Source organism: Polypterus senegalus, chromosome 2 (genome assembly GCF_016835505.1).
Source record: "Polypterus senegalus isolate Bchr_013 chromosome 2, ASM1683550v1, whole genome shotgun sequence".
Lineage (NCBI taxonomy): Eukaryota > Metazoa > Chordata > Cladistia > Polypteriformes > Polypteridae > Polypterus > Polypterus senegalus.
The window spans coordinates 184,934,660-184,959,340 of record NC_053155.1 but is presented as its reverse complement, the minus strand read 5'-3'; the positions used below and the strand labels follow the sequence as shown (position 1 = coordinate 184,959,340).

The 24,681-nt window shown below is 39.2% G+C and overlaps 1 protein-coding gene across 1 annotated transcript; it reads left to right on the top strand.

The window, feature by feature from the left end:
* Positions 1-335: 335 nt before the first annotated feature.
* LOC120524650 (acrosin-binding protein-like) lies at positions 336-24,681 on the top strand. Its single transcript, XM_039746476.1, has 6 exons — positions 336-369; positions 5,379-5,594; positions 5,973-6,067; positions 11,598-12,701; positions 21,462-21,683; positions 24,119-24,681. The coding sequence occupies exons 2-4, from the start codon at positions 5,522-5,524 to the stop codon at positions 12,504-12,506; spliced, it is 1,077 nt and encodes a 358-aa protein (XP_039602410.1). The 5' UTR covers positions 336-369; positions 5,379-5,521; the 3' UTR covers positions 12,507-12,701; positions 21,462-21,683; positions 24,119-24,681.

Here is a 24,681-nt window from a genome sequence, read left to right as displayed (position 1 = left end):
ACGCTCTCTACAGCTGCCCTCCTCAAACACACGCAAGACTGGAGACCTCCCGATCCCTGGCTTCGGTTTGGCTCTCATCCCAGCCTCGAGACTTGGACTCCTTGGTCTCCAGGACGCTCACACCAAGGACTGCCACTCCAAGCCTCCCGACTTCCGCTGCCTTTCTGCGGCCTTCTGCGGCTCGTCGCTTTCACCTTGGTCACTCCCGCTACCTGCTCGCTCAACGGGAGCGACATCTACACAAACACCTGGGTGTCGGCCTAACACCCAGCTTCCATGCAGCTGTCCACGAGCGCTCATTCGCTCGCACGTCCGCTCGCTCTTCGCGGCTCTCTCCCTCTCACCGACCTGCTTCCGCTCCTGCTCCCGGTAACCTCCGTCCTCTCCTTTCCTTTCTCCGATCGTTTCTTTCTCTTCCCGAACGTTTCTTTTTTCTTCTCCCCTTAAAACCGACTCGCGCTTCTTTTTAAAATGACGAGGGCCACAGCAGCTGCAGCATTAGCCGCGGGACAATCACGAATGTGGGCAGTTCCTCACCTGTGCACACGGTAAGAAACGCCCACACCCTACGGATCGTCCCACGGCCCACTATGGCCCAACGTCCCCTCACTAAGCCGCGAGCACATTGATTAAAAAATGGCCTTTACTCAACGAGCTGTGGACCCATAACACCACACATGCAGGTTAGGTGGATTGGCGATTCTAAATTGGCCCTAGTGTGTGCTTGGTGTGTGGGTGTGTTTGTGTGTGTCCTGCGGTGGGTTGGCACCCTGCCCAGGATTGGTTCCTGCCTTGTGCCCTGTGTTGGCTGGGATTGGCTCCAGCAGACCATCGTGACCCTGTGTTCGGATTCAGCAGGTTAGAAAATGGATGGATGGATGTTCCAGTGTGGTTCTGAGGTGTCGCCCATTGTACACAGCTGCACTCAGGTCCCAATCCTGGTGGTTCTCTCTCTCTCTCTCTCCCTGCCTGTGGTTGGTTCACATTTAATCTTTTATTTGTTATTTGTTCCCCATTCCCCTGCATTTTTTGATTGTTATAAATTTGTAAATTGCTCTCAGGTGCTGTGGCCATGTTAGAGAACTATTTATGGAGTTCTCTTGACCACTGCTGGTTATGCCCCAAGAGATCCTCTTTACAACTAAATGCTTCCATAACTTAACAGATAAATCTTTGCTATTGTTTAGTGAGATTTCACCTTCAGGAATCACTTGTATATTCTAAATATAATTTATTATTTTGGACTTTGCATCCACTATGAAATTGGCTGGTTTTAGTTGTAACTATTTAATTTCTTATTTAATTCATTTATATTTTCTGCTTTTGTTGCTTTGCTAATTTTGATTTCTTAACCATTCTTTATTACCCTTTTCATTCTCACTCTTGCTATTAATGTCCTTTCTGAATATTAAATTTGTTAATTTAGATATTGTATTGTATTGTTACCTTTCTTAATAGAGTCAATTTAAAGTAACTCACTGGAATGGGATGTTGATGTTTTTTACTCTGCTGTTTCGGTTACTTCATAACAATTGGAGCTTTCTGTGGTTGATGCCTACCTTGTCCACAAAGCTACCAAGATGGACTCTGAATATAATACCAAGTTCAATACTTGTGATATAGCTGGTATTATTTTTCTTTTATTCTACACTCAGAAAAGCACAGCTGTCTGATTTTTACATCTATAAGACATTTAGAAATATTTCTGCTTTTGCTATAGATTTAAATGCTTAACTCTGTTTTGTTGATTTCATTATATTTTGCCCTTTCTTGGTGCAGTTTTCTCCGTTTGTTTTATCTTATTAATGACAATTAAAAATGAGCAGAGCAGACATCCAGGCAAACAACACTGAATAATCAGTACTTTAGCATCAGACCCACTAATTAGTAAATAATGGATTAACAATTAGAATACTTGGAAAAGTAGAATGAAAATTTAACATTTTTACATTTATATATATATTAAAATGTAAAAATGTTAAATTTTCATTCTACTTTTCCAAGTATTCTAATTGTTAATCCATTATTTACTAATTAGTGGGTCTGATGCTAAAGTACTGATTATTCAGTGTTGTTTGCCTGGATGTCTGCTCTGCTCATTTTTAATTGTCATTAATAAGATATAAATATAAACCTAAATAATATAGACAATAATATAAATAATATAGAAATTTGAAAACTAAGTTTGGTAAAAATATATATATATATATATATATATATATATATATATATATATATATATATATATATATATATATATATATATATATATATATATATATATATATATACTGCTCAAAAGAATTAAAGGAACACTTTTAATCAGAGTATAGCATAAAGTCAATGAAACTTATGGGATATTAATCTGGTCAGTTAAGTAGCAGAGGGGTTGTTAATCAGTTTCAGCTGCTGTGGTGTTAATGAAATTAACAACAGATGCACTAGAGGGGCAACAATGAGATGACCCCCAAAACAGGAATGGTTTAACAGGTGGAGGCCACTGACATTTTTCCCTCCCATCTTTTCTGACTGTTTCTTCACTAGTTTTGCATTTGGCTACAGTCAGTGTCACTACTGGTAGCATGAGGCGATACCTGGACCCTACAGAGGTTGCACAGGTAGTCCAACTTCTCCAGGATGGCACATCAATACGTGTCATTGCCAGAAGGTTTGCTGTGTCTCCCTGCACAGTCTCAAGGGCATGGAGGAGATTCTAGGAGACAAGCAGTTACTCTAGGAGAGCTGGAGAGGGCCATAGAAGGTCCATAACCCATCAGCAGGACCAGTATCTGCTCCTTTGGGCAAGGAGGAACAGGATGAGCACTGCCAGAGCCCTACAAAATGACCTCCAGCAGGCCACTGGTGTGAATGTCTCTGACCAAACAATCAGAAACAGACTTCATGAGGGTTGCCTGAGGGCCCAAATGTCTACTGCGCCTGTGCTCACTGCACAGCACCGGGAGCTCAATTGGCATTTGCCATAGAATACCAGAATTGGCAGGTCCACCACTGGCGTCCTGTGCTTTTCACAGATGAGAGCAGGTTCACCCCGAGTATATTGTGAAAGACGGAAAGGGTCAGGAGAAGCCGTGGAGAATATTATGCTGCCTGTAACATCGTTTAGCATGACTGGTTTGGTGGTGGGTCAGTGATGATCTTGGAGGCATATCCATGGAGCGACTCACAGACCTCTACAGGCTAGACAACGGCATCTTGACTGCCATTAGGTATCAGGATGAAATCCTTGGACCCATTGTCAGACCCTACGCTGGTGCAGTAGGTCCTGGTTTCCTCCTAATGCACGACAATGCCCGCCTCATGTGGCAAGAGTATGCAGGCAGTACCTGGAGGATGAAGGAATTGAAACAATTGAATGGCCTTCACGATCCCCTGACTTAAACCCAATAGAACATCTGTGGGACATTATGTTTCAGTCCATTAGGGCGCCAGGTTGCGCCTCAGACTGTACAACAGCTCAGGGATGCCCTCATACAGATCTGGGAGGAAATGCCACAAGACACCATCCGTCGTCTCATTAGGAGCATGCCCCGACGTTGTCAAGCATGCATACAAGCTCATGGGGCCACACAAGATACTGAAAAGCATTTTGAGTAGCAGAAATTAAGTTTTTGAAAAATGGACTAGCCTGCCACATCTTCATTTCACTCTGATTTTAGGGTGTCTACACAATTGAGCCCTCTGTAGGCAGAAAACTTTTATTTCCATTAAAAGACTTGGCATCCTTTTGTTCCTAAGACATTGCCCTGTCGTTATTTGTATAGATATCCAACTTCATATTGAGATCTGATGTATCTAATGTGTTTCTTTAAAGTGTTCCTTTAATTTTTGTGAGCAGTGTATATATATATATATATATATATATATATATATATATATATATATATATATATATTTTTTACCAAACTTAGTTTTCTAATTTCTATATTGTTCTCAAAACATGGAACTTGGGAAATAACAGTTAACTTAATTAGCCTAGGAGCTGGTTGGAACAAAAATCTGCACGCACAGTGGGTCCCCAGGACCGAGTTTGGGAAGCACTGTTCTACAGCCATGTAATTAGTTAGACAATGTTGCCATCGCTGGAAACATACCTGAAACTCTTTTTCTGAAATACCCTTGAGTTCCTTTGTCATGTTACACTGGATGACAGACTGAATATCTTTGTCCTTTCATGACACTTTTTATTTTAGGGAAGACCTAAAAATCACAGGGGGATAAGTCAGATGAAATAGGGTGGATGATCCAGTGTTGTAATTGATTTCTTCACCAGGACGTTGCAAACACTGAGCGCATCATGGATCAGAGCAATGTCATAAGTGGTCCATTTGTCAGGCCAAGGTTCAGTTTTTTTACCTTCTAAAATAATTCCTTAACCTTTTTAGCACTTCTAAATAGCAGTGTTGGTTGACTGTTTATCTCTGTTCAGTGAATTCATGATAGGCTACGCCTTTGTGATTGGGTTGACACTACATGGCCATTTGAGGAATTCCGCTGTTACAACTCCTATGTCTTCTCATGACTTGATAGTGGCTAGTTTATAGGACTCTTGCAGTGGTCAGCTGCTAAACTAGAGTTTATTATTGGATTGAAATTTATGTATAACTCAACATGTCCAATTAGTTGGTTATGTAGCAAGACCTTTTACAGACAGTTTGTTGGATGCGAAACGGTCAGTTGCTAGGACTGAAAAGAGCCCAACTAAAAGGAGTTCAACCTGTGGTTAAATTACATTTGGACTCCATGCTAATCCTAACTGCAGCAAATTAATCTGATAATCTTAGTCCACACCACTATAAACCCTTTCTCAACTACCATAAACTCAAAGTAAAAACTGCTGCATTCTAGAGCTAACAACAGTTGTGGACCAACTTAAACCTATATACTCTTAGTCATACCTGAAGTTAACTCTGGATGACATTAAAAGAATTACCCCCAGCACTACCTGTTACACATCCAGAATTTGCAACCATCTCTTGGATTGGACTTCTCACTTAAAGAGTTAAACCACATTTGTTAATTTTGAATTGTATTAATGTGTGTGTTAAAAAAAAAAAGTGTAATTTATTAATTAGGAAAGTAAATGGCAATCTTTGCTAGGATAACTGAAATGGTGAAAAGTCTAGAGGAACATTTTTTTTTTTCAATTTTGTTTGACTTTACTAATAAATAGTAATAAAAAATCATATAATTAACATGTCATGATCTATCACCTCTTAATATTTCAGATCAATAAGCTAGTAAATAAAGTTAAGTAATTTAAGCTTTGTTAAGAGAAATGGCACGTTTGACATTCCACTTTGAATATCTAATTCAATAAATGAAAGTGAAACTGTAATTAAGGAATATTTTTTGTTTAGTTTGTGTTCAGGCCACTCCAGTTCCTCCCCAGGAGTCCTGGACCCAGTCGACATTAGGGTTACCACTCACAGCCTTGGAATACGTGGAATTCTTTAAACATCAGGTGCCAGAGAACCGAACACAGAAAGCTTGTGGGGTACGAATGAAGTATGGCTGTGAGAACCAGATGATTCAGGAACTTGATAATCTTGAAAATAATAATTTGATCCCAACAGGTGAGTGCTTTAGGCTCAAAGGAAGAGGTGGGAAGATGTTTCAAATGCTCTTAGTAACAAAAGGAGAATATTTTTTAGAAGAAGGTGATTCACGTGTTAGTAGGTCTAAGAACAATGGAGAGATGAAGGACAATGAATTGAGACCAGTCTCTGAAAAATGGCTGTACTAGCAGAAGATATAGAAATTGTAGTCCAATATCACTCTAGTTAATTTATAAACATTTAAAGAGTTTATTGAATTTTGTTAATCAATACCACTAAAGCTGTATCCCCCATCCTGTCAGAAAGCATTACAAAGTTGAATCACTAAGAGAATTTGAGATACACTGAACTGGACTTGTGAATGTTTATGTAAAGAACTTTTCAATGTCTCCTTAGGACCAATCTGTACCACAGTGAAGAATCAACCCATCTTTCCAAACTTCTGTTCCTTTGCAAAGTACAGGTGTAAGAACAGAGTTTACTTTGACATGGTAAGTCATGTGACAGTCCCAAGGTGCATTTAAAGAAAAGTCAAATAATTCCAAATATGTTGTATACAGTGTTAAGTGATCAAGTAACCAGAGCAAATTGTTATTGCTCAAAGTATTGCAGCATAAATAGTTATTGCACCTATTAATGAATAGTACATTACATATTATATATTGTAATACATTAGTATGTTGCACATTACCAATATAGTTTATTGCACATGTTCAATTAAAAATGATCTCAGACTGTACTATACTATAGCCATGACTTGGTTACAAATTACATTTCTGTCACTTTATTTTTGTTTTTTTCTAAACCGTTTGATCCAAATCCAGATTTAAAGTGTTGCATCTTTTATTTGAATACATTTTATTTAACATAGTTGAATAATTTTTCAATATTTTTTTCATTGCTGGGTTTATTTATAGCAAGCACCTTCATTTTGTGACGGAAGTTGTAATCGTCCCAGAAGTGTGTGGCCAGTGACATCATAGCTTTAGAAGTATAAAGGTCATGACATTCACTTCCTAATCATCCCATTTAACTGAGAAATAACAAAAATGTTTAGCATGTGTTTATTTAATCAATGCTACTAGCAAAGCAAATTCTGCTCTATGTATTTTTGATAGTGATTTAGAGGTTTGATTTTTGGCATTAGAAAGTCATGGTCATGAATCTTTGCTTGTTTTTTGACTCACACCTCTTCTTCTGGTTTCTTATTTAAAAAGATTTTGTTAACCCTTCAGTGGCATAATAACCATGTGAAGAGAATGTAATATCTCAGAAATATATTACTAATGAACTTAGAAGTGCATAGTTTCATAGCTTCAAGATTTTATAACGTGGAGAAATTATTTTTTTGTGAAATTAGTTTTTTTTTTGCTTGTTTTGTTTTGGAATTATTCATTTTCCTATATTGCTTTTAAATGTTGAACAATTTAATCTTGGTCACTGCCATTTTGTGCCTGTTCCGATTGTCGTGCGAGTATTATAGATGACAATGTGGTGACCAGAAGTTGTAGCATATGATATCACCAATTGGTCACTATAAAGGATGGTGGTGTGCTAAAACCAACATTGAAATTTCCGGATAAATTCAGAGCAAATCACATGCATTAGTCTCTGAAATATCTTCAGAGATTAGGATTTATGGCTGTTTTTGGGCTCTGGTGTTTTAGTTTTGAGTTGATCTTCTGGCTTTTTAACTGTGCTCTCTCACTTTCTCCTGGTCCAGAACTACCTATGTCCCATATTTTGATCTACTGTTTCCAGCAGTTAGTACGTAAAGTGAATTTTGCAAGTTATAAAATCCTGAAATCATAATACGTACTTAAAAGTTGCGGTTATCATATAATATCTAGTAGACCATAGCTACACTAACCTCATCTGATGAACCATAATCTTGCTTTATTCTCTTTAAAGATAGCAATCTTCCATCGCAAAGCAACATAATCCTGAGAAATGTTTTACACTGCATGGCTAGTACTAGGAAAATGGCACAAAAGGTGGCTTATAAAATCATGTCTGATAAAAACAGACTCCACAAATAAAAAGCTATAAGCAGTATACTCTACTTATCTTCACAGATGTGGATATTGTAGAAGCAGCTTATATACTTTCCAGTACCAATATCAATACTTACTTGCCAGTCTCTTGTTTCATTCTCTGTGCACATTTCTTTCCTGCCAGTGAGTCTTTGTCCTTTTATTTTGCAACTCTGAGCTGATACTTCCCTGGCAGGGAGCATATACGTTCTTCATTTATTCAGAGTGGAATGGACATTTCTTTCAAAGAGGAAAGGGACAAAGCAAAGCAAAAGATACTCGGGACAAGCAGAGGTAGTTTAACATAAGCATACAATATCAGAAGGGCAAAATGGACTTGAAGCCAGGTACACAACATCAGTCGAATCCAAATGCAAATCCTTGAAAATACATTTTCAGAGAAACTAGTCTTCTTATCCCAGAAAAAGTGTCTCTCCTTTTTCTATGAATAAAGTGCAGTCACTGAACATGTTCCTTGCCCCTTAGTAAGTTGCCCACCAAAACGATATGACTATGCCCCAGTGACATCATAAGCCCTGGCATTGCCAGATTTTATAAAACCTTTTTCTTTAATGGTGACCAACTTGATCACATCACCAACAGATGACTGTTAGTCTTTAATTATTGTTTTGGAAATGAGGATTTTAAATTTCAGCGTATGTGTTAACTAGTTCTTAGGCTCTAATCAGTAGAGGACAGATTAAATAAATCTAACTTTTTCATCTTAAACAAATGGAGATTAAGGGGACATATGATTGAAGTGTTTAAAACTGTGAATGGAATTAGTACATTGGATCCCAGATGTTACTTTAAAATAAATTCTCTGTCAAGAACACGGAGACACAGTTGGAAACTTAGGCAGATTTGTAACAAATGTTAGGAAATATTTCTTCATGCAAAGAACTATCGACACATTGAGGTTTTTGCCATTTCTTCTGTTTCTTGATATTTGGCTTTGATTTTCATTTTGGCTTTGTTACACAGAGTTTCTTAAATTTCTTAAACTTCTTGTTCAGTTAAATATTTACTTTTTATGCTTTATTGGTTGTTATTGTTTAGCTAATCATTTAATTTAGTGTTTATTATTATCATTTTCAAATAGTAAAGCTAATACGTTAATAAAATTTTACGTTTTTGCCTTCTCATTAAAGAGTAATAGTCACTTCCTAACTGTACAAATAAATAAAACATAAAAAAGGAAAAAAAAACCCCAACAACATCAGGATTAACTTGCAAATCATTTGTCATTGAAATGCCCTGTGGCTTTTGTCTTCAGCTGAGACTGCTATCACCTACGCTCTTTGTGGTTGCAAAATACTAAAGAACATTACCACGTGCAACAGACCTCTTGTCCTCCCCATAAAGACTGCATGTCTGTGGGGAAATACTGTTACATTTTCTGTTGACGCTCTTCATTTCAGGTAGGCAGTTTCTCTCTTCCCTTGCTCAAAGCTATCTGTTTTGAGCCAATATCAAGTTACACATCTTTTAGTCAAAGGTTCGTCAAACTTGCTGATCTCATTGCTTGACCATGTTAAATTTGAACAATTGAAAATTGCTCTATATGTCACAAATAAGAGAATAAGCGTGAACCTTCCAGCCAATAGTATGCTGACTAAGTGAGCTGTATAAAGGTTTAGAAGGTAACAGCATGTTAAGCTGCAACCTCTGCCCTTTTTATTTCTTTTTTCAATTGACATGAGACACCAGACAGAAAAGCTTGTCTTGTGTGTTTATCAGGTCTAAATTACCCACGTTCCTTATTCCTCATCCTTGCTGCATTCTGTGTATTGCACTTCTGGATGAGCATGCATTGGTTGTCAGCACTCATGTATTCAGAGCCCACCACTGCAATTAAGGTCAAAATTAGGCCTGTTTGATTTTGTTGGGCTGAGTCGTGGTCTACTTGGAGTGAGTTGTTGGGCATGTCATACTAGGTGACCGATGTTAATGAAGCACGCCATCAACTAGCTTTGACTTGCTAAGATTATATAAATGAGGTCCGTGGCTGAGTGTACAGTGTACGAGTTGGCCATAATATCCAGAACACAGAAACTTTGTACCAGCTGCTTAATGCTTAAGGTTTACCAGAACATCTCACATACCCACAGGTGACAGCATAGCTGTTAGAAACAGATGACGTCTGTCTTCTAAATGAACAGCATGTGATATAGCATCTTGTTCAATTCTATCATTGTCTTTCAATACATTTCCTAAAGGAAAAGTTCACAATGTTTTATTCACAAAACTTTAAACCTTCTTAAAACTTACTGAATTATTCTTTTCCAATTGATTTGTAAAAGGAAATTTCAGTGGGTGCCTTGAGTACTGGGTGTGAGGCAGGAGCCCTGTCTGCACCATCCACAACATTTCAATGGGATAGCTTTGATTGGCTAGTCCAGTGGTTCTCAAACTGTGGGGTGGACCCCCCTAGGGGGGCGAAAAGTAACAAAAAGGGGGGTGCGAAGATGTGAAAAAAAGAAAACAAGAATCAAAAATATGAAAAATACATCTATTGAAACCAAAACAAATTAACTTAAACTACATTCTGATACTAGAAAAACAGAGTTAGATAAATGTTGATAAAAATTAAGCAGGTATAATAAAATATGCATCTATGATATATCATTAATTAAAAAAGAACAAATTGGTATTAATGGGCTCCTTTCAAAAAAATGCTAGGGGGGGCGGCGATTAAAACTGTTATGAAAACTCTGGTCGCAAATACTTAAAAGGTTCAGAAATGCTGGGCTAGTCCATAATATTCCATTTCTTGTTTCTGATACTGTGAGTGCTGTGCAGAGTGGAAGGAGAACATCATTATTTTTCACAGTTGATTCTGGGTTTGTCAAGGGTGTGTTCTTATTCCTACTCTGTTTTAACATTTCAATGGGATTTAAATCGGGGCTTTGACTAGGCCAGTCCATAAAATTTAATTTCTTGTTTCCGAGTCATTCCTTGGTGGATTGCAAGTGTGTTTCAGATCATTATTGTACTCAAAGGTCCATTTCTGGATCTACTTCAATTTCTGGTCAGATTGCCTCAAGATTACTTTGATATGATGCAATATTAAAGGTTGACTTGATGACTGCAAGGCTACGCTGCCCAAACCCTGATGTAGAAAAACAACCCAAAATCATAACATTTCCATTATCGCACTTTATAGCTCGTATGATGATCTTCTTTCTGAAATGTTGTGTTTGGTTTGCCCCAAACTTGTCTACTGTTGCTCTGGCCACTCTTTTATCTTTTATCCATCTGTCCAGAGCACATCGTTTCAGAAGGTCTGATCTTTCCCTGCATGTTAGTAGGCGCAGTGGTGGCTCTGAGGCTAGGGATCTGCACTGGCAATTGGAAGGTTGCCAGTTCGAATCCCGTAAATGCCAAAAGGGACTCTGCTCTGTTGGGCCCTTCAGCAAGGCCCTTAACCTGCAATTGCTGAGCACTGTGAGTAGTAAATATTAATTACATGTTAATTATGTTCAATAGCAAACTGTAGTCTTGCTCTAATATTCTTTTTGGACAGCAAGGGCTTTTTCCTGACACACCTCACATGTACAGTATATTTCTGGGTTCTTCACAAAGTAGAAAAGTCCTGAAAATGCCTACCAGTCCATTACAGAAGACCCTCTCATATACCTGCACACTCATACTCTGAATTAGTTATTTTTTGGAAAATAAAACATCAGGAGAAAAAGAATGAAAACATTATGATAACATGCAGTCTTCAGAGATACAATATTATTACCAGAGTTAAAAACCTAGGATCTTGCAAATCTGTGTTATGAGCACTAACCTCTGAGCTACTGTGCAGCACTGATGGATTAATCAAATAATTACTCTAAATGCTATTTTTTTTTTGGTTGTTTGTTGTAAACTAAATGTTTTATTTGATCCACCATGATCCCAGCACATTTTAACTGTATAACCTGTGCAATTCAAATTGATGGCCAGGAAACAGATGTTTTCTCTCTCTCCATTTTTGCAGCGGGTGCCTTGTCCAGATGATCCCATTGAGCTTTTCAAGTCTGTCCCCAGAGTTTCAGATGCACTCACTAGCCAAACCGATGATCTTATCTTGTCTACTAAATCTATCGGAACTTCTGAAGATGAAACAAATGACCCCAACTGGTCTGAAAGTATGGAGTTTACAGCAACAGAACAAAATTTCCCAGAGCCTGAAGATGTTGTTACTCCTCCATTAAGCGCAAGTGGCTTGAATAATCAGATGTTTGACTCTGAGAGTAGCAAATCTGAAAGCTATAATCCTTACTCCTCTGATGAGACAAATGTGGCTGAAGGTGAAACAAATGTGGCTGAAAGTGAAACAAATGTGGCTGAAAGTGAAACAAATGTGGCTGCAGATGAGAAAAATGTGGCTGCAGAGGAGACAAGTGTGGCTGTAGATGAGACAAATATGGATGCGTCCAGTGAGCTGGAGAGGCCGTCTTTAGAATTTGGTGGGCACCCTCGGCAGCAGTTGGGCAGGCTGCTTGTGCCAGCTCAAAACCCAAGTAACCCTGATTATAATCTCCTGAAGAATCATAATATACAACCACAAAATAACCTACAGGGATCACTTCCACTGCATTTATTAACAGATGAGGCTGCAGAAGCAGAGGCAGCAGCAGCTGGAAATGCATTGTCAATACAAGAGGATGATAAGGCCACTGATCCAACCAGATATACATCCCTGATTCAGCCTGCTCATAATCCACATATTCCAAACCCTATGAAGGGGGATTTTGCAGATCTCCTTAAAAGGATAAATCAACCTGGAGTTGGCACACTGCATGACAAGATAACAAAGGCAGTGAATGAAGGAAACATGGATGATGTTAAGAAGCTTTCAAAACAGTTGTACCAGGTGCTCATGAAAACCAATGGTGCACATTAATGTAATTTGCCAATGGAGGCAGGAGAGCCAGCAAACCACTTGAGAAGTTATCCAGTATGGTCTTCTTCTCTTCTTTGGCCAATGAATCGGACAACGCTGATCTTTAGGACCAGACTATTAGAACTTACCTGGATTCAGCAAAGAAGAGTAAACAGGAGAAAAGAGGAGACTGACGTAAAAACAGTAAAGGTGCAGGTGAGTGAAAAAGACAAACTAATTTAGAAGCCTTAAGACATGTCATAATATTTACAATGCATAGTCCAGTAGTCTTGACAAACCACCCTACCTCACCACCACCACCAATAACACTTAAAGATGAATGACTAAACAAAGTCTGAATAAATAACAATGGAAACTGATAACCTACACCAAAGACAAGTCTACTGTATCTAAACATACCCCAAAATCCCATTTTCCAAATTAATGTCTGCAGAGAATTTAATTGGAACAGAAATGAATGAGGAGAGGATCATCCAGGCTATAAATAATTGAGGCTAATCTATCAGATGGCACACACTTTTAATGAACTACATTCCTCTTTATGCCTGGCTACTCAGCTCAGTCCACAGAGAATTGTGGTGAATGCAAATTTCATATTACAGTATGTCCAGTCTCTGTCACACTTTCCTAAATTCTTTTTATATTGAATACATTTTTACTGCATTGTATATGCATATTTTCAATGATATTTATATCTACAACACATTTTCATAAATGAATGTTTGGCTTAAATTGCTTTATAGAAAGTTCAGTAGAAAAGTACAATTGCAATGAGTAATAATAACATGGAATTTCAAGGAAACCAAAAGTAACATTGTCTGCATTATACAGTATCTTTTGACTTGAGCCGTATTGTTATTTTGTTTATTCCCGTGGTTACCATCATTTTGTTGTTCTGTTGTCGCAATGTGAAGGCCTGTTCCTAGGTATGTGGCTTCACGGTAACCGTTTTAAGCACGCATCACATGCTAAGATGGACCTGAAAATGTCTGTCTTCGGTTTTTTGGTTTAATTCTCTAGACTTAACACTTTTGATTATTTGACTTTTGGTTAACATTTTGGTATTGATATGGTATATTCAGATTTAATGGTTTTTGACCCTGCAAGTCAGTTTTTATACAGGTTCATCTCATGGTCCTTATATCTTGCTTTCTTGGCCTAACATTTTTCCATCTATTCACATTAAAGTTTCTTAGAGACTTGTCTCCATTGTCACCTCCTATATGAAACACTCAGAGGGTATCCTCACTATCTCAATTCACAGAAGTCATGATTCTGACGAACAAGTCATTTTTATAACTAGCCATATGTGCCCAACTACGTTGCACGTGTTAAAGTTGTCTGTGAAGGGCTCCCTGTTTAAACGCGGCTGCCAGTCATGAACTGGGCCCTTTGTCGCACAGCATTATGATTTTTTATAAGGGAAACAAAATTACAAAAGAAAATCCTTGGATATTGATTCGATAGGAACGACCTACTCGGAATCACTGTCCGAATAGTAATTATGTGGTGGTGTAGGAGCATTTCTGTCGTTTCCTCTCACGATCTCTTCTCAACCTTTCTCCAATCTCCCAGGTTGCTTTGTGGCAATCCAAAGAGTAAGGCAATATACATGGAGCAATGGTTATAAAAGGGGGACACATAGGTATCCAGGCTCTTTAAAGCATAAATAGGGATCACTTCACTGATATGTGAGCAAGCCACGGTACAACTGTGAGACGCGCAGCACTCGTCGGCTGCAAAGTAACAATAATAATTTCCGGAACGTGCTGTTACGTTGTCATTCATTTTACCCACTGTCTTTCTTTCATTCATATGTTACGTAGGCACGTACCTTTTATCTTCAGCAATCTCATTCTCTAACCAGGCCTCAGGAGCTAACCAGCATAACACTGTCCACCACTCCTTTCGTTATTCCGGCACATTGTTGACATCCGTGATTAACAACAACGTACTAAACTGGAAGGTGGTCTACGCGTGCATGGAATTCGTGGACAAACAAAGATCAAGATCTAAATTAAGATCTCTTTAGTTAATTTAAAGCACAACAATTTGTTTAGTTTGAATGTCTGTGTTTTGAGGTGTAATTGGAGTACTACAGTCTTCAGTAGTATAAGCCTGGAGGAGATTCTTAATGCCTATGTTTTAGCTGTCTCACTACTGCCATCTAGTGCTTCTTCTAATTCATTCGCGGACAAACAAAGATCAAGATCCAAATGAAGAATATATATATAGAGACATGTGATTATTGTGTAGATTGAAAGAAATATACGTGGCAAGAAGCTCAGGTGAATTAAATACAAGTAAATAGACAGCCTGGGTTAGTAACACTTAATTCAACACCACAACCAAAATCAAGTGGGGCAAAGTAGAACTTACACAGCCTTAACAGACACCATTCTAAACCAAAAATCAAAGCCTTAAAAGGAAAAGACATTGGTCAAGGAGCTAGTTCTCTTGTGTCAGTGATTTTGTTTCCCTTGAGAAACAAAGTGGTAATAGAAATGTATCTTGATCTTTCAAAGGCAGCTGCCTGAATGTCATGTGTGTGAGAGTGCAGGTATACAAACATGCTCAGAAATATCCAAACAACAAACAATGAAGAGTTACAGACAACAAAAACACAAACTGGCAAGGACAATACCACTGGTGAAAAATTGAAAAAGGAAACACTCCTCATTTCATATTTCTGCAAGAGGGACTCTTATTCAGGTTGGAATCCATGCAGTGAGTTAACAAAAGCATTTTCAGCTCTAAAGAGGTGGGAATAGTTAAGGCAGTCTTCCCCAGAAGATTAGGCCCATCAACATCACATACCTCCAAGTACAGGTATGCTCTACATCCACTGCAGAGGGAGTCTTCAACGTTGTCCTTGTGATACTGTTCCTGTCCTTTTGGCGGAGGTATTGCCGCAGACATTGCCACTGCCTTATCCCCTTGCCCCCACCAGATAACTCCAGAGACGAACAGTGACAGGCTTCCTGAAGTCTTCCTATTCTTTTTCCTAGATTTCTTGCCTATTTTAATGGTTGTAATAGTCACGGGAAAAAAGTATAAAAAATAGTGTATGGGATTTCCCTTCACAATTAATTTATTTAATATAGGTTTCTGCCCACCAGATGACCAGAAAAAACTGCCGACTACACCAATTGTGAAGGCAAGGGGGCACTAGAGAGCCCCAAACCCCAACATGAACATACCAAGACAGTCCCAGGTTCAAATAAATGGTGTTTTATTACACAATACCTCACAAATGAAGCACAAAACACAGTTATCTCTCCTCCAAATCACCTCTCTTCTTTCCATCGGACTGCCCTGCTCCAATATTGTGTTGACAAGGGAGTGCAGTCACACGAAAGTTCGACAGAGCAGGGAGTAGATCTCACTGCAGCAGCCTCTTGTGGTATCCATGGACCTCAACAGGGCTGCACTGCCAGACTACAATTCTCAGCATGCCCTGCCGGCTCCCAATTAGGTGCTGATATCAAGGGCTGCTGCCATCTTGAAATTGTTGGGAATAAACACCCCCAGGAACAGTTCTTCCCTGTCCTTTCCTTTCTTCCTGGCCCAGGAAGGTCCCAAAAATAAGTCAGATCAGGACGCCTGTGCATCTGCTTAGGGCTTCCCACCCGGGTAAAGAATCTTCTTTTCCTGGTTGAGATGTCTGTCCATCCTCCCAAGAAGTCCTTTTCAGGCCTGGCACCTTTCTCTCCCTTAAGCGTGATGTCTGTCTGTCCTCTAGGAGCCTCCTGTCTGGCTAAGGAACCATCCCTTCTCCTGGTTGGGATGCCTGTCTATCCTGTGTATCTATCTATCTATCTATCTATATAATAAAAGGCAAAGCCCTCACTGACTGACTGACTGACTCACTGATTGACTCACTCACTCACTCACTCACTCACTCATCACTAATTCTCCAACTTCCCGTGTAGGTAGAAGGCTGAAATTTGCCAGGCTCATTCCTTACAGCTTACTTACAAAAGTTGGGCAGGTTTCATTTCAAAATTCTACGCATAATGGTCATAACTGGAACCTATTTTTATCCATATACAGTACTGTAATAGACTGCAGCTTGATGGCCGTGGGAGGCGGAGTCTCGTGTGAACTGACTGTGAACGCAGTACGTAGAAAACAAGGAAGAGCTCCAAAGAGCGCTGAAGAAAAAACGCATTACACAATTGAGAAGGCAGCGAAAGAATATGAAGCGAGTGACGCATATAAGCATATTCATAAGTGTAGCTACTGTGGAAACAAAGCACGGTGTAAACTGTAAGTTTAAATTAAGTTTATAGACACGCTCCCGCTGCCGTTTGTCATGCCTACGACGAATACCATATTTGCGAGATACAAGTTTAATGTGAAGACACAAGGTATAAACAAGACTTTGGATCACTTTGTAACGGAGTTAAAATTCCTGTAGCGAGAAACTTTTAAGTGCCGGGTCTTAGCTAACATTAAATAAAGCCGTGGACATCGCAACATCACACAAGAGAGCAGCTACATGAACTGACTGAACGTAGTGAGTGATGACTTCCATGCATCAAACCTGTTCAAAAAACGCATTACACAATTGACAAGGCAGGAAAAGAATATGCTCCGAGCTGAGCTCCACAGCTAACGCGGTCTTGCGGAAGTAACTTCATCACGCTGCCATCAAATACTCACAGAAAAATCCACAAGTTAATACACACGCTGTCTCTAGAGTTTCTCCACACTCAATGTATTCCTTGCATCCCCGTTATACCCTCTGATCTCCCATTTCAATTCAGATGCCTCCAGTTTCCAGTAAGGCTCTGCTTCACGATGACAAGTCATAAGTCTCAGGGACAGACCCTACAAAAGGTTGCCATTGATTTCAGGGAAGATTGCTTTTCTCCTAGACAACTATACGTTCCATTCTCAAGAGTGAGCTCGCGCAGCTTCGCCATATTACAACCGGATTGCTGAACTGACAAAGTGCTATATAAAGAGAACTATAACAATCGTAATGAACGACAATAAAACAGCGGAATACCTGTGGATTAAATAAAAAGGGCAGCTTCCTTGGCGAAGCAAGGAAAAAGGATGGCCTTATATGTCGTTCATTTATAAAACAGCGGAGAAGCTGTGTAAAGGCTGCTTCACAAAAAACCAGCAGAGCGCCTTATATGAGCAGGCAGTCAGCTAAAGAAGGGAATCAATAAATATCTATAATCGTAATAAACGAACAAAAAATAGCGTACAAGCTATTAAGCGATTAAATAAAGGAAATGGGTACTTGAACAGTAAAGTAAGTCTCAAATAGCTACACAATAACTATAACAATCGTAATAAACAATAAAACAGTACAGAACCGCGAAGCAAGGAGAAACGACGGCCTTATATGGCGTTCGTTTATAAAGCAGCGGAGAAGCTGTGTGAAGGCAGCTACACAGAAAAACTGCAGAGTGCCACACTCTGAATGTATTCCTCGCATCCCCTTTATACCCTCTGATCTCCCATTTCAATTCAGATGCCTCCAATTTCCAGTAAGGCTCTGCATTGCGATGACAATTAATAAGTCTCAGGGACACACCCTACAAAAGGTTGCCATTGATTTGAGGTACAGGTACCTACAGGTAGCGTTTAGAGGCTGTAATTTCTGCAAAAGGCGGATCTACTAAATATTGATTTCATTTCTTTTTAGTGGTGCCCAAATTTATGCACCTGCGTGATTTTGTTTGAACAATTAATTCACATTTTCTGTAAATCCAATAAACTTAATTTCACTTCTCAAATATCACTGTGTGTGTCTCCTATATGATATATTTAACTGACATTTTTTATCGTAACAACCAACGATTTATACAGGAAAATAATGACTATTAACAAGGTGGCCCAAACTTTTGCATCCCACTGTATATATGTAGATATGTATATATACTGCTCAAAAGAATTAAAGGAACACTTTTTAATCAGAGAATAGCATAAAGTCAATGAAACGTATGGGATATTAATCTGGTCAGTTAAGTAGCAGAGGGGGTTGTTAATCAGTTTCAGCGGCTGTGGTGTTAATGAAATTAACAACAGATGCACTAGAGGGGCAACAATGAGATGACCCCCAAAACAGGAATGGTTTAACAGGTGGAGGCCACTGACATTTTTCCCTCCTCATCTTTTCTGACTGTTTCTTCACTAGTTTTGCATTTGGCTACAGTCAGTGTCACTACTGGTAGCATGAGGCGATACCTGGACCCTACAGAGGTTGCACAGGTAGTCCAACTTCTCCATGATGGCACATCAATACGTGTCATTGCCAGAAGGTTTGCTGTGTCTCCCTGAACAGTCCCAAGGGCATGGAGGAGATTCTAGGAGACAAGCAGTTACTTTAGGAGAGCTGGAAAGGGCCATAGAAGGTCCATAACCCATCAGCAGGACCAGTATCTGCTCCTTTGGGCAAGGAGGAACAGGATGAGCACTGCCAGAGCCCTACAAAATGACCTCCAGCAGGCCACTGGTGTGAATGTCTCTGACCAAACAACCAGAAAGACTTCATGAGGGTGACCCAAGGGCCCCATGTCCTCTAATGGGCCCTGAGCTCACTGCCCAGCAGCATTCAGCTCGATTGGCATTCGCCATAGAATACCAGAATTGGCAGATGCACCACTGGTGCCCTGTGCTTTTTACAGATGAGAGCAGGTTCACCCTGAGCACATGACAGAAGTGAAAGGGTCTGGAGAAGCCATGGAGAACATTATGCTGCCTGTAACATTCAGCATGAGCAGTTTGGTGGTGGGTTAATGATTGTCTTTGGAGGCATATCCATGGAGGGTCACACAGACCGCTACAGGCTTGACAAAGGCACCTTGGCTGCCATTAGGTATCAGTATGAAATCATTGGACCCATTGTCAGACCCTATGCTGGTACAGTGGCTCCTGGTGCACGACAATTCCTGGCCTCATGTGGTGAGAGTATGCAGGCAGTTCCTGGAGGATGAAGGAATTGATACCATTGACTGGCCACCACACTTTCCTGACCTAAATCCAATAGAACACCTCTGGGACATTATGTTTTGGTCCATCCAATGCCACCAGGTTGCACCTCAGACTGTCCAGGAGCTCAGTGATGCCCTGTTCCAGATCTGGGAGGAGATCCCCCACAACACCATCTGTCATCTCATTAGAAGCATGCACCGATGTTGTCAGGCATGTATACAAGAACACAGGGGCCATACAAAGTGCTGCGTACAATTTTGAGTTGCTGCAATTAAATTTTGGCAAAATGGACTAGCCTGCCCATAATTTTTCATTCTGATTTTTGGGGTGTCTTTGAATTCAGGGCTCTGTAGGTTGATCATTTTATTTCCATCAAACGATGTGGCATCCTTTCGTTCCTAACACATTACCCAGTCTATATCAGTATAGATATCCAGGAGGATTTCTTTTTCCCATTGAGATCTGATGTGTTTTCAAAGTGTTCCTTTAATTTTTTTGAGCAGTTTATATATATGTATGTGTGTGTATATTGGTGTGTATGTATATATATATATATATATATATATATATATAATAATTTATTTATCCAGTGCAAATCTGGAATCAGGAATAGCCAATTAATAAAGAAGTTAGTTGAATGAAACAATAAGTGCATTTACCCGCTGGGATGTTATGTGGAGAAGTGATACAACAGTTATATTCATCTACTCACAATTTCTGGTATTGAAGGGTAAGTTGCCTTTACTTTTGTAAGGACAAAAACAGATTGTAATAAATATACTGCAGAAATAATAATAATGATGATGATGGAATATCTTAAAAACTATTCATAATAATATTTATCCCATACATCAATACTTGGTGATGTTATTAGTTTATTTTTCTAACAATACAGGGTAGTCAAGATCTAATTTATGCAGATCCAGATCGTTTGGATGACTTTGATTTATGTGAGGACAATTCCAGTTTGGCAGGAAGACAATTCTTCATGTCGTCAGTTCGCACACTTCTCAATGGTCCGGGATTTTTTGGGTGATTTTCTATGTAATAAACTTAATAAGTTATAGCGTAATAAAAATAGCATAATTAGATCTGGACCCCCCGTGTCTGCGTGGGTTTCCTCCGGGCACTCCGGTTTCCTCCCACAATCCAAAGACATGCAGGTTAGGTGGATTGGCGATTCTAAATTGGCCCTAGTGTGTGCTTGGTTTGTGGGTGTGTTTGTGTGTGTGTCCTGTGGTGGGTTGGCACCCTGCCCAGGATTGGTTCCTGCCTTGTTCCCTGTGTTGGCTGGAATTCTCTCCAGCAGACCACCGTGACCCTGTGTTCGGATTCTGCAGGTTGAAAAATGGATGGATGGATAGCTCTGGACCACCCTATAGATGTGGTCCAATGGAAATGGAGGAGAGGAAAACAACAATTTCAGGACAACAAATCCTGGAGAAAACAAACCATTGGAGCCTACGATCTTCAGTAGTTCATGAATTTAAGCATTGGTTGACCAAGGATAAATTGCTACTTCAAAAAAGAAGAGAAGTTAATAACTAATGATAATACTAACCAATTCAGATTACTCATTTGAATGGCTTCTACACATACAATGTGAACAGTCACAGCAGCGTTCTTCAGCAAACTGCAAATTAAAATAATTTCAGTATATATTATTTTTTGTTAGATCTAATAATACTTATTGCCAAATTGAGACAAGGATATTTTAGCATCTTTTTGAAACTATTCTATTGTACTACCCTGATGTGTATACATTTCTGCTTGAGCAAGTGTTTGTTTATCTATCTATCTATCTATCCTTTCCCAACATGCACAATCACTTGGGTTAATCCACTTTGTCTTCCAATATAATGCAAGTTAGTTTTCTCTTAAAAGAAAACATTTTAAGCCCTGTTACAACTTGCAGTTTATGTTAAGAATTAATTGCCAAGAAAATGAATACTGAAAAATAAGTCCAGTCGTAAAGCTAATGCTAACAATGTTCATTTATAGGTAATATGGATCTAGAGTTAATAAGATGCCAGAATTCATCCCAAGGTCCAAGCGCAGATGTGATGTTGACTGAGCTGCCCAACCTGCCAAGGCCTCCTCCATATAAATATTTGAATGACCATAAAGTTTTGAGGTATATTAAAAAGTTTATAATCTTGAAAATTGAATCGAGGAACACTGGAATGTGAAAACTGATGAGTAATTCACATCATCTGCACCATGGTAAGATTTTAAGCCTATTTATGTGAATTTTCCATAGACTCCCGGTCTCTAGTGCTCATTAACTACAACTGTAGAAGTCAGTGAAGAATGTAAAATTTCAATTTTATACGAGTGAATGTATTCTTATGAACCCACCACACAATAATGAACGATGACACTGGAGGAAGTTGTAATAAGCATAAAGAAAATTAAATCAAACATGTTTTTCTTGACCATGTTGATATTTCACTTTTTATTAACTTCAAGTAAAAAAGCAATGATACACTAAGTATGCTTATTCTGTTATAGAATGTGTAATATTTGGACATACATAATTACAAATTTAAGTGTTGCATATGATATTTGAGAACTGCTATTATTTGATTAATAGAAACGTTGATATTATTTTGTGCAGCCATAATCTAAATTTGGGTGTAATACAAATACAGTAATCCCTCCTTGATCACGGGGGTTGCGTTCCAGAACCCCCCGCGATAGATGAAAATCCGCGAAGTAGAAACCATATGTTTGTATGGTTATTTTTATATATTTTAAGCCCTTATAAACTCTCCCACATTGTTAACATTATTAGAGCCCTCTAGACATGAAATGACACCCTTTAGTCAAACGTTTAAACTGTGCTTCATTACAAGACAGAGATGGCAGTTCTTTCTCACAATTAAAAGAATGCAAACATATCTTCTCTTCAAAGGAGCGCCATCAGGAGCAGAGAATGTCAGAGAGAGAGAGAGAGAGAGAAAAGCAAACAATCAAAAAATCAATACATGCTTTTGGGCTTTTAAGTATGCGCACCACGATAAAGCGGCAGCAAAGAAGGGAGCAATGTGAAGGTAGTCTTTCAGCATTTTTTAGAGTAGCGTCCGCATCTTCTAGGCAAACAGCCTCTGTGCAAACAGCCCCTCTGCTCACACCCCTTCCATTGGGCAGAGGATGTCAGAGAGAGTGAGAGATACAGAGAAAAGCAAACAATCAAGCACAGTGCGGGAAGCATATCTTATATCATTGAGGAGTTTTAGTTAATATGTAATACGTGCTCTGATTGGGTAGCTTCTCAGCCATCCGCCAATAGCGTCCCTTGTATGAAATCAACTGGGCAAACAAACTGAGGAAGCATGTACCATAAATTAAAAGACATTGTCCGCAGAAATCCGCGAACCAGCAAAAAATCCGTGATATATATTTAGATATGCTTACATTTAAAATCCGCGATAGAGTGAAGCCGCAAAAGTCAAAGCGCGATATAGAGAGGAATTATTGTAATGTAAGAATATGTCAGAAATAACATACTATAGTTAATCATATTTGTTTAGTTTTACATTTAACAGGTATGGACCGGTTTTTGTGACTTAATAAAGGATGTGATACAGTAGTGTAAAATTGTGCATCAGAGCCATTTAAAAGGGAGAAGACAGTCTGTCCTCTTCTATTACCTTTTAGAATGGCTGCCTCTCCGCTCCCAGATTTGACTCCCATGCCACTCTCTCTCTGAGGTTTGCTTGTTTCCTGGTGTGATTTCGGGTGTCTTGACAAGTCTGTTAAAGCGATTGGCTCCTTCAAATTGTCCCAGTGTGACTGACCAAGTAACGTCCCACCCAAGGTTGTCTCCTGCCTTGTATCTGTTAAAGCTCCCCCCAACCTTAAAAATGAGGTAAATGGGTTTGAAAAATGGATGTATTGGCTTTTGAGTCTTCACCAGGACTTCATGAAAATGCCCAGATGTTCCCTTTGAATTTGTATTTGCTGGTAATTTCTAGTGATTTTTCAAGGAGCAGTTGACACCAACACTTTCTGGGAAAATTACAGCGATGAAGAGAATACAATTACTAGTGTGAGTGTTGTTTAGCATCCTCGGGTTTATGCTCGTATATTAAAAATATGAGTAGGGTTTAACTTTACTCACTACTTTTTACATCATCCTGTTTATGTTTTAAGAAATGTTATCAAATTCAAAGAAACATGTTGTAATTTTTTGTTTTTAGGGGATGCTGTTTGACATTAGGGCAGCATGGTGGCGCAGTGGTAGCGCTGCTGCTGCCTCGCAGTAAGGAGACCTGGGTTTGCTTCCCGGGTCCTCCCTGCGTGTCTCCGTGGATTTCCTCTGGGTGCTCTGGTTTCCTCCCACAATCCAAACACATGCAGGTTAGGGGCATTGGTGATCCTAGTGTGTGTGTCCTGCAGTGGGCTGGTGCCCTGCCCGGTGTTTGTTCCTGCCCTGTGCTGGCTGGGATTGGCTCCAGCAGACCCCTATGACCCTGTGTTAGGATATAGCGAGTTGGAAAATGACTGACTGACTGTTTGACATTTTGCTGGATCAAATAATCCTGAAGGAAATATTAAACATGTCTGGCTTATCTCACTTAGTTTGTGCATATCTTTTTGTTTTTTTTTTAGATGTTCATGAAGTAGAAATAATCAGATTTCTGAACCATTTCCAGGCTTTTGTCTCACAGATCTGGAGTGTAACTGTCAAGACAGGATTCACCTCTGGATGGGAGGTGCACATCCTCAACGTCACACAGGGAAGTGTCTGCCAAGTAACCTGCGAAAAACAAGAACACGGTGGGCAGCCGAGTGGAGAATGTGCTACACCAGCTGATCATCAGGGAAATGGAACCAATAATCAGGAGACAAACCCAACTCCTTATCTACTGTATCTGTCGGAGTAAAAACGGCTTATCTTATTTATCTGGTGCCATTGAGTCATATTTAGTTTGATAAGAATATAAGAAATGTGGAGTAGCAGACTAAACACTATTAGTTTAAAGGTGAAATCAAAAATACTGTAAGCTTAGAAAAACAATCACATTAATTTGATTGGCACTAGTTTTGTTTATTCCTATAGCTTTGATATTTCAAATACACCAGTTGTGCATGATAAACACTTAGTGCTGCCTCCTGGAGCCCTTGATTTCAATACATAAAATGGCTGGTTGTTAAGCTTATATTAATTATACACATTTTTACCTTAGAAACATGAAAAATAAATATATTTACTACA

What these genes read in the sequence shown, in the direction of transcription:
- LOC120524650 (XM_039746476.1), top strand. Translation starts at nt 5,522, where the DNA reads ATGAAGTATGGCTGTGAGAACCAGATGATTCAGGAACTTGATAATCTT. An exon ending in TAATAATTTGATCCCAACAG is followed by an intron (nt 5,595 to 5,972) that starts GTGAGTGCTTTA and finishes ATGTCTCCTTAG; the next exon opens with GACCAATCTGTACCACAGTG. An exon ending in ACAGAGTTTACTTTGACATG is followed by an intron (nt 6,068 to 11,597) that starts GTAAGTCATGTG and finishes CCATTTTTGCAG; the next exon opens with CGGGTGCCTTGTCCAGATGA.